General features: G+C 63.1%; 2 protein-coding genes across 2 annotated transcripts; one reads left to right on the top strand and one right to left on the bottom strand.

Annotated features, from left to right (window-relative positions):
• Positions 1–435: 435 nt before the first annotated feature.
• On the bottom strand, positions 436–5532 carry MYL5 (myosin light chain 5). The gene is made up of 7 exons (XM_064365119.1): positions 5500–5532; positions 3907–4014; positions 3707–3782; positions 2735–2839; positions 1842–1920; positions 1018–1066; positions 436–537 (listed from the first exon to the last, which is right to left on the bottom strand). Exons 1-7 carry the CDS (start codon positions 5500–5502, stop codon positions 436–438), a joined length of 522 nt encoding a protein of 173 aa, XP_064221189.1. The 5' UTR covers positions 5503–5532.
• A 3213-nt stretch (positions 5533–8745) lies between these two features.
• On the top strand, positions 8746–10638 carry ATP5ME (ATP synthase membrane subunit e). Its single transcript, XM_021669273.2, has 4 exons — positions 8746–8862; positions 9096–9150; positions 9672–9770; positions 10551–10638. Exons 1-4 carry the CDS (start codon positions 8827–8829, stop codon positions 10574–10576), a joined length of 216 nt encoding a protein of 71 aa, XP_021524948.1. The 5' UTR covers positions 8746–8826; the 3' UTR covers positions 10577–10638.
• Positions 10639–11081: the final 443 nt, after the last annotated feature.

Here is an 11081-nt window from a genome sequence, read left to right as displayed (position 1 = left end):
TGGGGGCGCGTGAAGGGGAGGCAGGCTCGGTCGCCCCGGGCTGCGCCGGCCCCGCCAGAAAGCTGGGTGCACCCAGGACGCGTGGGAGAGCCCCCGAGGCTGATGCGTGTCTGAGAGACAGGGCGACTGCTGTGTGGACGAGGACCAGGCAGGCCCTGTGTGTGGACCCGGACCACGGAGGACGCTGTGTGGACCCGGACCAGGCAGGGCGGCCGTGGGCAGCGCAGACTCAGGCCCGGGATGGACGGAGGGGGCGCGGGACGGGACGGGGTCCTGGGCGCAGCGCCGCAACTCCGGAGCGCACGGGATGTGGCCTCGCTAGAGGATCCAGAAGCCCCCGGAGCCCCCGCCCTGCCCCCCGCCTGGGGACCCCCGCGAGCGGACTCGGACTCGCAGGCAGGTGCCAGCGCCCAGGTTTATTGAAGGGGCCGCGCCTCACTCCTCCTTCTCCTCCCCGTGGGTGATCACGTAGCTCAGCGCCTTGTAGTCCAGGTTGCCCGCGGCGTCGATGGAGGCGAACTGGAACATCTGGTCCACCTGCCGGGGGATGGGGGCGGCGCTCAGGCCGGTGCGGGGTGAGGGGCTTCCTGCGGGCGAATTACAGGCGCGAACCCCCAGCGGCCCGGTGTGGTTTCTGCGCCGGGGGAGGTGGAACAGGGGGCTGGGGGCGGCGCTGCTGGGGGGCGGCGGCGGCTGCAGCCACAGCCTGGGTCCGGGTGTCGGGCTTGGGCCCTTCCGCAGGTCGGGGAGGACCGTGTGGGGTGTGGGGGGGACGGGGGTTCTGGCAGGTGGCGCTGGGGCTGGAAGCGGGGGTCGAGGGTCGAGGGTCGGGGGTGGGGGTGGCTGCGGGACGGCTTAGATGTGAGCCCCCTCCCCCGCCTGTCTGCTGTCCTGGGTCCCACCGCGGTGCTGCAGCCGCTCCGGCCCCGCGTCCCCCCCCAGCTGACCCCGGGAGCCCTGCCCTCCCCTCCCGGGCTTGGCAGAGTCCTGTGCGAGCAGGGGAGCCACGCGCCAGACCTCGTCCGCCGTCATCTTGTCAGCCTGGGACATCAGCAGACGCTTGATGCTGAGGACCAGGAAAGGGGGTCAGGGGATCAGTGCGGCCTGATGTGGGGGTGCAGGAGCCTCCTCGATAGGGCTCAGGTGCTCTAGGGGCCCCCACAGTGCACCTGCTCACCGCACTCCCACCCTTCCCCCACGATGCACCTGCTCACCACACTCCCACCCTTCCCCCACGATGCACCTGCTCACCGCACTCCCACCCTTCCCCCACGATGCACCTGCTCACCGCACTCCCACCCTTCCCCCACGATGCACCTGCTCACCGCACTCCCACCCTTCCCCCACGATGCACCTGCTCACCGCACTCCCACCCTTCCCGGAGGCTGCACCTGCTCACCGCACTCCCATCCCTACCCACCTGCACCTGCTCAAAACACTCCCACCCTTCCCGCAGGAGTGTGGCCCTGGGGCAGGTCCCTTCCCAACAACATTCAGGGGTTATCACTGCTGGGCAGGGGCAGCTGGGGGGCTGCTCATGGGGACAGAGCCTGAGGGAAGTTACATGCAAGTGCCTGGCACATTCTCAGCACCTGGCAGGAGCTGAAGATGGAGGAGTGGCCTGAGTGGAAGTGCCCCCAGGCACCGGCAGCTGGTTGCTGCAGCGGGCAAGGCTGGTCACCCCCACTCAGCTGGGATCCTGGGTTGCTCCTGGTGACCCTGAAGCCGGTCAGAGGTGGAGAGGGGCGTATTGTCTGGTGGCTGACTGTCGCTTTTGGGGCAGGGTGAGATTGTTGGGGACCCCCGCAGGCCAGGCCGCCCTACCCGAGCCGGACACTCACTACTCCTTGTTGATTTTCCCTTTCCCATCTGGGTCCAGCATCTTGAAGGCGTTTAGAATGGTCTCCTCAGCGTCGGTACCTGCCACAAATGTGCCTTCAGCCCTGGGCATCCGAGTCGCAGTCTTGCTGCGGCTGCCAAGGGCAGATGGCAGGAGGCCAGACCCCTTCTCCCGGGACTCCCAGCCTCTGCCGCAAGGTGCCCTCTGCCTGAAGGCCTTCTCCACTCCTGACCCCTAGGGGGGCTTGTCGGGCACTCCTGCCCTGGGGTGTAATGACTTTCATGGTGCGCAGGGTCAGCCCAGGCCTGGAGCTGGGGGTGAGTGGCGACTGAGGTCCTCGACGGTGGGTCAGACAGCATGTGAGGCAGGAGCGGGGGCCTGAGGGCCCGAGCGCACGGCTCTGACGCGGCTGCTGGGTCCCCATAGCTGTTGGCTTCCAGAGCACCAGGCCCTAGGGCTTCTCCAGAGATCGGAAAAGAGGAATTTTTTTTTTTTGAGACAGAGTCTCACACTATGGCCTGGGCTGGAGTGCAATCCAGGTCACTGGATTGGAGTGAGATCTCAGCTCACTGCAACCTCTGCCTCCTGGGTTCAAGCGGTTCTCCTGCCTCAGCCTCCCGAGTAGCTGGGATTACAGGCATGCACCACCATGCCTGGCTAATTTTTTTTTTTTTTTTTGTATTTTTAGTAGAGATGGGGTTTCAGCATGTTGGCCAGGATGGTCTCAGACTGCTGACCTCAGATGATTCATCTGCCTTGGCCTCCCAAAGTGCTGGGATTACAGACATGAGCCACCGCAACCAGCCGGAAAAGAAGGATTTTTACGTGAAACGTGTGGATCTCTAAGTGTCAGGAATTAACTAGGAGGGCAAGGCCTGTCCCACCGGTGCTCACCATTCAGCTTCTCCCCGAACAGGTTTAGAAACATGGTGAAGTTGATGGGCCCCGAGGCCTCTCTGAGCATGGCGTCCAGCTCGTCGTCCTTCACGTTGGTCTTGCCTGTCACAGACTCGGGGGCGTCACGGGGCTGTCCCCCCAGCAGGTGACCCCAGCACCAGGCCAGGCAGGTAGATGGGAGGGGTGGGGAGGGAGTGGGAAGGAGGAGCTTGTCTCCGGCGTGTGGGGCAGGGGGTGCGTCTGACTGTGTTCACTTCGCCCCGAACCCTGAGCCCCAGGACTAAGTGCTGAGGGAGGAGGTGACAGAGCTCAGGAAGGTGCTGGGAGCTGCTGTTCTCCTTACTTTGGTGAAAGCAGGGCCGGGAGGAAAGTGGGGCACTTGCGACCCTCCCACCCCAAAGAGAAATCACTCCCCAGCTCCCAGGGCAGGACTGAAGCCCCATGCCCTACAGCCTCAGGCCAGAGGCAGCTGCTGGGAACAGCACATCCCACAGGGAGAACGGAGGCTGGGGAGGGCAGGGTCCCCACCACGCTTGGGCTGTGCTGCAGAGGCTGGGCGTGGTCTCCATTCCCCCCAGATCTGTGGTCTGGCTGGGCAGGGTCTCCAGGCCCTCCCCACCCCCAGCTCTGTGATCTGGCCCAGCAGAGTCCCCACACCCTCTGTCAGCTCTGTGGTCCGGCTTGGGGGCAAGCTGCCTGGCTGCCTGTGGCTTTCCACCGGAGCACCGGCCCCTCCCTGGAGCTGCCCAAAGCCCACTCCAAGTTTCCAGGTGTGGGCTATACCACCCACCCTGTCTCACCCTGGACGCTCGCTGCCAGCTCTGATGGAACCAAGGGAGGCCAGGGCCATCCCCTTGCAGCCTCAGGGCCCTGGATCCACTGGAGGAGGAGGGGCCAGGGCGTCTGGGGCTGGAGGACGTTCTCTGTTCACCTCCTTCAAGGGCTGAGGCGTTCTGCCTGGGTACCTACCCAGGGAGGCGTAGGTGTCCTTCAGGTCCTCCTTATCAATGAAGCCGTCTCGGTTCTGATCCATGAGTGTGAACGCCTGGGAACCAAGGCCGGGGCTGCTGCGCTGCTGGCCCGGCTGAGCTCTGCCGCTGCCCGCTGCTCCCGGCTCCTCAGCACCCCGAGTGAGGACAGGGGCTCCCAGTGAGGCAGGGAAGTCTCACCTCCTTGAACTCCTGGATCTGAGTCTGCTCGAAGTTGGAGAAGACGTTGGATGACGCCCTCTGGGCCCGGAGGGCGCCCCCTTCCTTCTTCTTGGTCTTCCTGCTGGCCTGCGAAGGGAGCACCACGGCTGAGGAAACCCTCCAGGGCACCCGGAGTTTTGAGACTTAACTCAGATGAAGGGTGGACCTCAGCCCCGAGGCTGGAGGGGGCCAGACCGCGGAGGAGCACAGCGGCCTCGAGCCTGGGCAGCTGGGTGGGGGTGGGGAGGCAGTGACTGCAGGTGTCTAGCTTCAGCACAGGGAGTCGGGGAGGGACAGTGGCTCCCAGATGCCCACAGAGCACAGGGGTCAGGGTTCCTGGTCCAGCAGCAGCCAGCTCAGCCTCTGAAGGCTTGAGGGGCAAGTGGACTCTGGACTCTGGGTGGGCTTGTTCTGGGTACCGGGATTTCGTGAAGGCCAGGAACCCCCTCATCCTGCCTCTGACTCTCACCAGGGCAGGAGCATGTACCTCCTACCACACAAAACACGCCCACACCTGCACGGTCACACACACGCACACACACATGCTTGTGCACACACACATTCATACACAGCACACACCCACACCTGACTCACACTGCATGATCACATGCACATACACACGCTCACATATGCACATATACACACATAGCACATGCCCACACCTGTATAGTCACACACATGCACACACACATGCACACACGCACATACACACGCTTGTGCACACACACATTCATACACAGCACACACCCACACCTGACTCACACTGCATGATCACACGCACATACACATGCTCACATATGCACATATACACACATAGCACATGCTGACACCTGTATAGTCACACACACATGCACACGCTTACACATGCACACACGCACATACACACGCTCACATATGCACATATACACACATAGCACATGCCCACACCTGTAGTCACACACATGCACACACACACACACGCTCACATATGCACATATACACACATAGCACATGCCCACACCTGTATAGTCACACACATGCACACACACACACACGCTCACATATGCACATATACACACATAGCACATGCCCACACCTGTATAGTCACACACATGCACATGCTTACACACACACATACACACGCTCACATATGCACATATACACACATAGCACATGCCCACACCTGTATAGTCACACACACATGCACACGCTTACACACGCACATACACACGCTCACATATGCACATATACACACAGCACATGCCCACACCTGTATAGTCACACACACATGCACACGCTTACACACGCACACACGCACATACACACGCTCACATATGCACATATACACACATAGCACATGCCCACACCTGTATAGTCACACACATGCACACACACATACATACACACGCTCACATATGCACATATACACACATAGCACATGCCCACACCTGTATAGTCACACACATGCACACACGCACACACACACGCACACGCACAGGCACACCCAGGCTCTTGTCTGTGCACACGCACACACATACAGCACAGCTCACACTCACACACGCCTGCCCCAGGCCTGCATGGCGGACTGCTTACCATGCCTGCTTCTGCCTGCTTCAATGCGTCTGCCTAGAGCCCTGGGTCTTGCCCATCTTAAGCTCCTGCTTGGTCCCCCAGGGCAGCTCGGACTCCGGCTGCCACTCCCTACAAGGACAGGCTTGGGGCCACCCCAGGGGACTGGACAATTGCAGAGTGAGCTTTGGCAGCTCAGCAGTGACACACACCCTTGCCCTGCCCCACCCCGCAAGGCCCCCAGCCCCCCAGGCACCTCTGGCCAGGAGCGCCTCCCACCCCACGTGTCCCCTGCCCCCGGGGAGGCTTCGTTCTCCCAAGGATTCTGGGTGTCACCAGGGCCACCTGCACATGCTCTTGGCTGGCAGCCTGGGCACCCTGGAGCTGCAGGAGCCAGAGGAAAGGGCATCTTTTCTAGATTTGCACAAAGCTGCTGTGGGCTACTGCAGCTGGTCACCAGGCTTCTGCCACACACACTGTGTGTCAGGGGTGTCCATGCCTCTCCCTGCCTCGGTGGCAGAAAAGTCAGTCCATAGCCTTGGCCCTGGGACCACCTCTTCTTACCTCATGGCTGGGAGCTCCTTGCCTGGCCCATGGGTGCTGACATTTCTGGGACCCTGGAGATGGCCAGGCTGCCCAGATGGGCCGGGATGGGGCCGCCAGGACCCTGAGTCTGCTCTTCACCCTATAACATGGCCTGAGGGGCAGAGTCTGGGGGAGGGACCTGGCCCGGGGTCTGTTGGTGGTACCGGACGTCGGAGGCCACCTCAGGGTCAGAATCCAGATGCCCTGGTCCAAGGGGTGGGAGGAGGGTCGGCAGGTCAAGCAGAATCAAGGAGGCGGCCTGCAGGCTGAGCAGACAACAAGCTGTCAGGGCCCCCAGGCCTGCATCTGGGTGGGGGGCAGCAGGCAGTAGGACCCAGGGCAGCTGCCCCTTTGGGCTGCAGGGGCGGGGGTGGGAGTGTGTGTGCAGCCACAGCAGCCAGGTGGGGGCCCTGGGGGCGCCAGAGGGGCCTACCCCCCCAAGGGACGCATTCTCAGTTGGCGTCCCCTGAGGTGCTGGGGCTCCACCCCCAGGGCCAGCGGCCTCATGCGGCACAGAGGCATAACCTACCCAGGAGGGAGCTGGGGCAGCCTGCAAGGGGCGAATGTCCGACCAGGTTTGGGAACCCGGGACTGGGAGCAAGGGCCGCGGCATCCCCTGCTCCCAGTCCAGTGAGGTCTGGGTGTGACCCCGAGGGGCACTGCTGGGCTGCAGGAGTGGGGAGAACCACACCCAAGGGGGAAGCATGGTTGGGAGCCCCTCCCACCCCGAGGCCACCGGGAATGTGAGAAGGGCCGCGGAGCCCCCTGCAGAGGGGTCGCAGGCCACTGGAGTCTGAGCACATCGCTAAAGATAGCAGCAGAGCCTGAGCCGGGGGAGTATCGGCTTCTGCACTGACAGCTGACCCGACAGCTGCAGAGGCCCCGGTGGGCGGTGTCCTGAGCCAGGTGGGACCTCCCCCGCCCACCCACTAAGCCCCGGAAAGGGCCGCGAGCAAAGCCAGGCCCCATCGGCTTCAGAGGATCTTCCCTGGGCAGTGTGTGTGCCCGTGTGTTTTCTCTGCTGGTGCCCCGCCCCGCCCCGCCCCGCCTCCAGGGGCAGCTGCTGGTATGTCTCCCTCACCCCCCACCTTGGGCCCCAGAGACAATTATTTTTTGATTCTGGAAGCAGGAGTTGCTGAGGAGTCTAGTTTATTTTAAAATCCAGTGAAGGGAAAACCCGCTGTCCCCTGAGGGCGTCTGCCCCAGCCAAAGGCTTCACCGGGCCAGGATGGTTCTGTGCCTTGCGGCTCCAGCGTGCACCTGCGGCTTCCTCGGCGAGCAGTGGGAGGCGCTGGGGTTTGCTTCTGGCGCCCTGAGGACAGGGCTCAGGCAGGGGGCTCAGGCAGGGGCCTCAGGCAGGGGCTCCAGGGGCCCCGGGGCACCACCTCACAGAAGCTGGAGAAAGGATCGGGTGGCCCCAAAAAGGTCCCCAACGTTTTTGGCACCCGGGACCGTTTCACGGAGCACAATTTTTCCGTGTGTGGGAGGGTATGGGGAAGGTTTGGGGATGAAACTGTTCCGCCTCATCGCACCGGCATTCTATTCTCATCAACAGCGCGCGGCTCGCAGTAGGGCTCACGCTCCCGTGGGAACGCAACGCGCGGCCGAGGTGGCAGCGGGCGGGCTCGGCGGCCCGGCTCCGTCCTCGCTGCTCACCTGCTGCCGCGCGGTCCGGTTCCTGGCCGGGCACAAAGCGCCACCGGCCCGCGGCCCTACAGGATCGGCCTCGGTATCCCCAGCCCAGGAAGCAGCCCATGATTTCCCGGTTTCTCAGCCAGAGAGGCCCAGAGCCGGGACCCCAGAGCGAGCCAGGAGCGGCCAGGGGCGGCTGAGAACGCCAGGCTCGTGGGTCCTCCCCGCGTGGGGGAGCGTGTGACGCTTCGCCTCAGCGGGGCCCCAGCCACGGTTCTCCGGCCGCTCCTGCCTGTGGCCGTGCGGGGCCGGGAGGCCGGGACACAGGAGGCCTTGCCGCACTGCGACGGGGCCCGCGGGTGGCGCAGCACGACGCATGGCTGCCGCCGGGAACAGCCAGTGGGAGCGGCAAGGCTCCGCACCGGCCGCGGGCTGGCGGGTCAGCAGCTCGGGCACAGGGGAGGCTGCGCGGGACGTGGACGGGGCCACCGGAGACCCGTGTGGGCTCAGTGGTCCCCAGGCCTGGGCCGCGGTGGACTCGGAGCTCGGGGCTGTGGGGACAAGGGGGCGGCCTCTGTTGGGCCCCTCCTCGGGACGGAAGTGAGGGGGACCCGCGGGACGGGCGGGGGGGGCCCGGTGCTCCCAGGCGGGGCGGCCACAGGAAAGGGGCCTGGAGGCCACTGCCCTGCACGGGAAGGGACCTGCACTCGGCTCACGCTCGGCTCCCGGGACCCCCGGCTCCCTTCCTGGGCCGCCCTCAGGTGGGCGCGAGCCGCGCGGCCGGACCCGCCCGAGCCGCCCCGATCCCTGGCCCCGGACGCCCCGCGCGGGAGGGCAGAGTACGCCCGGCCCACTCTGCCCGGACCCCGGCGCATGCAGCAACCGCGCAGGCGCAGCCGGAGGTCATCCGCGCACGCCCCAGCTCGGGTCCGCCTGCGCACCACGTGACGTCGCCGCCGCGCAGGCGGGCTCAGTCACCCTCCGGCCGCCAGGGGCGCTCCCCGCCTCCGCGCTCTCGCAGCTAACAGCGCATGCGTCCGCCCAGCTCTGCCTTTGCCTCAGCGGCTTTGCGGGCTTGTGTGGCGTCCTCCTCGGTCTGCGGGTTGTGCTTCCGGTGCGAAGGTCAGGGACAAGATGGTGCCGCCGGTGCAGGTCTCTCCGCTCATCAAGGTGATTCAGGCTTCGCAGCCGCCGTCCAATGCCTTGGCCCCCTCGTGTCCCTCCCCGCAGCTCCGACCCTGTGGGCTGCGACCCTCGACCCCCTCCCCTCCCAGGATCCCCGCCCGGCGCCCCGACCCCCACACCTCCTGCGATCTCTACCCCGCGACCCCACCCCGTCTCCTCCCGCGGCCCCTACCCCGCGAGCCCGGTCCCCCGCCGCCTCTGACCGTCCTCTCTCGCAGCTCGGCCGCTACTCCTTCTTGTTCCTCGGCATGGCCTACGGAGCCACGCGCTACAGTGAGTGACCGCGGGCGGGGCCGGGGCGGGGTCTGCTCGGCTCTCCTGGGGAGCTCCTGGGCCGTTCGGTGAACTCCGGCTCTGGAAGCGGGGCTGGGGCGGATGCGAGGATGCAGGACCGCGTCCTCCACCGAGCGTGGCCCCGAGAGCGCGGCGGGGAGGTCGGGCCGACTGGGAATCAGCTCACTCAAAGCTCAGACTTCTGAGGCCCGGGCGGGGGACTCGAAAACGGCTGCTGCTCGGTGAAAACGGGTGCTGAGTGGGTGTGGGAGTGCTGAGGTCTGGCGGGAGGCAGTCCCTGTCTGCAGAGGACGAGTGAGCCAGTGCGTGAGGGGAGGGGCAGCAGGGACCCTGTAGCCTCTGGGTTGGACTCTTTAGGGTGAAGGTCAAGCCTTGACCGCATTGACATAAAGAGAGGGGCGGCAGGTGCGTCTGGTTCACAGCGTCGCTGAAGATACCTTGACCTGTGGACTCAGTTCCTTTCAGGCAGCACTTCCAGTGAAGTTCATTCCCTGAAACAGGTTACCTAAAACCTCGGGCAGAAGAGGAGAGGAGGATAGCAGCAGAGGAGAAGAAGAAGCAGGATGAACTGAAACGGATTGCCAAAGAATTGGCAGAAGGTACGCGTGACACTGGCTCTTATGCACTGTCCCTCTCAGGTTTGTGCAGGGATAAGGAAAATGGAGGACATTTAAGCAGAGCTAAGTAGATGTGGATTGTTTTAAAATGGGGAAGCTGGCCGGGCAAGGTGGCTCACGCCTGTAATCCCAGCACTTTGGGATGCTGAGGTGGGCAGATCACCTTAGGTCAGGAGTTCAAGACCAGCCTGACCAACATGCTGAAACCCCATCTCTACAAAAATTAGCTGGGCATGACTGGGTGCCGGTGGCTCACACCTGTAATCCTAGCACTTTGGAAGGCCGAGACAGGCAGATTGCCTGAGCTCAGGAGTTCAAGATTAGCCTGGGCAAGATGGTGCAACCCCATCTCTACTAAAATACAAAAAATCAGCTGGACGTGGTGCTGGGCGCTTGTAATTCCAGCTACTCAGGAGGCTGAGCCATGAGAATTGCTCGAACCTGGGAGGTGGAGGTTGCAGTGAGCTGAGATCATGCCACTGCACTCCAGCCTGGGCAGCAAAACGAAACTCTGTCTAAAAAAAAAAAATCTAGCCATGCATAATGGCGGGTACACATAATCCCAGCTACTCAGGAGGCTGAGGCGAGAGAATGGCTTGAATCCGGGAGGTAGAGGTTGCAGTGAGCCAAGATCTCACCATTGCACTCCAGCCTGGGTGACAGAGCAAGACTCTGTCTCAAAAAACAAACAACTGGGAAGCCGAAGTGATCTTTTTAGGTTTCCTGAGTGTAGTAACTTGTGGTTTTCTTCTAACCTTCCAGCCCAAGAGGACACCATATTTAAATGAGTGACCCTCCCAGCCTCTCTCTGGAGCAGCAGCAGATGAATAAAGCTTCCTGTTGTACTATACCAGCTCCTTCTCATTTGCTGTCACCGGTTGTGCAATTCCTAGACTCAAGCTTGGTCCATCTTCCAGTTCATGTGGGGTGGAAGACAGGGAGGGGGTTTCTAAAGAATTAATCCACATCGCCCATCACAGACCCAGAATGCGTCATACAAACACAGCGGGAAGGACAGACACCCACTGCCTGTTCTGTCTGGGGCATCTGGAAGGGATCCTCAAAGGTTGTCTGTAATGGAGTCAGTCAGCTGGGGGCCTCATGGGGACTGGGTTGTTTAGATTCTGAGTTCTAGGCTGCTGCTGTCAGCAGCCCTGATCCCTGGATAGGGAGGGGTGGGTACTGGCTGATGCCCTTAGAGTTGGGAAGCTGGGTCCTCCACGCTCACCCTCGCCCCCGCCTAGCACTTCGCATATCCTCCCTTTGATCCCAGGAGGTGGCCAGTTCAGACCC

Source organism: Aotus nancymaae, unplaced genomic scaffold (assembly GCF_030222135.1).
Source record: "Aotus nancymaae isolate 86718 unplaced genomic scaffold, 86718_ANA_hifiasm-v0.15.2.pri h1tg000006l, whole genome shotgun sequence".
Taxonomy (NCBI): Eukaryota; Metazoa; Chordata; class Mammalia; order Primates; family Aotidae; genus Aotus; species Aotus nancymaae.
Note: the sequence above shows the minus strand (reverse complement) of the source record. Positions and strands in the feature narration are given on the sequence as shown.

Excerpts from the sequence above, each read along its gene's own strand:
- MYL5 (XM_064365119.1), bottom strand. Across the intron at positions 3,783-3,906 it reads AGATCCAGGAGTTCAAGGAG|GCGTTCACACTCATGGATCA; the intron begins GTGAGACTTCCC and ends CTTGGTTCCCAG. Across the intron at positions 2,840-3,706 it reads GGACACCTACGCCTCCCTGG|GCAAGACCAACGTGAAGGAC; the intron begins GTAGGTACCCAG and ends AGTCTGTGACAG.
- ATP5ME (XM_021669273.2), top strand. The coding sequence starts at position 8,827 with ATGGTGCCGCCGGTGCAGGTCTCTCCGCTCATCAAG. Across the intron at positions 8,863-9,095 it reads AGGTCTCTCCGCTCATCAAG|CTCGGCCGCTACTCCTTCTT; the intron begins GTGATTCAGGCT and ends CCTCTCTCGCAG. Across the intron at positions 9,771-10,550 it reads TGCCAAAGAATTGGCAGAAG|CCCAAGAGGACACCATATTT; the intron begins GTACGCGTGACA and ends CTAACCTTCCAG.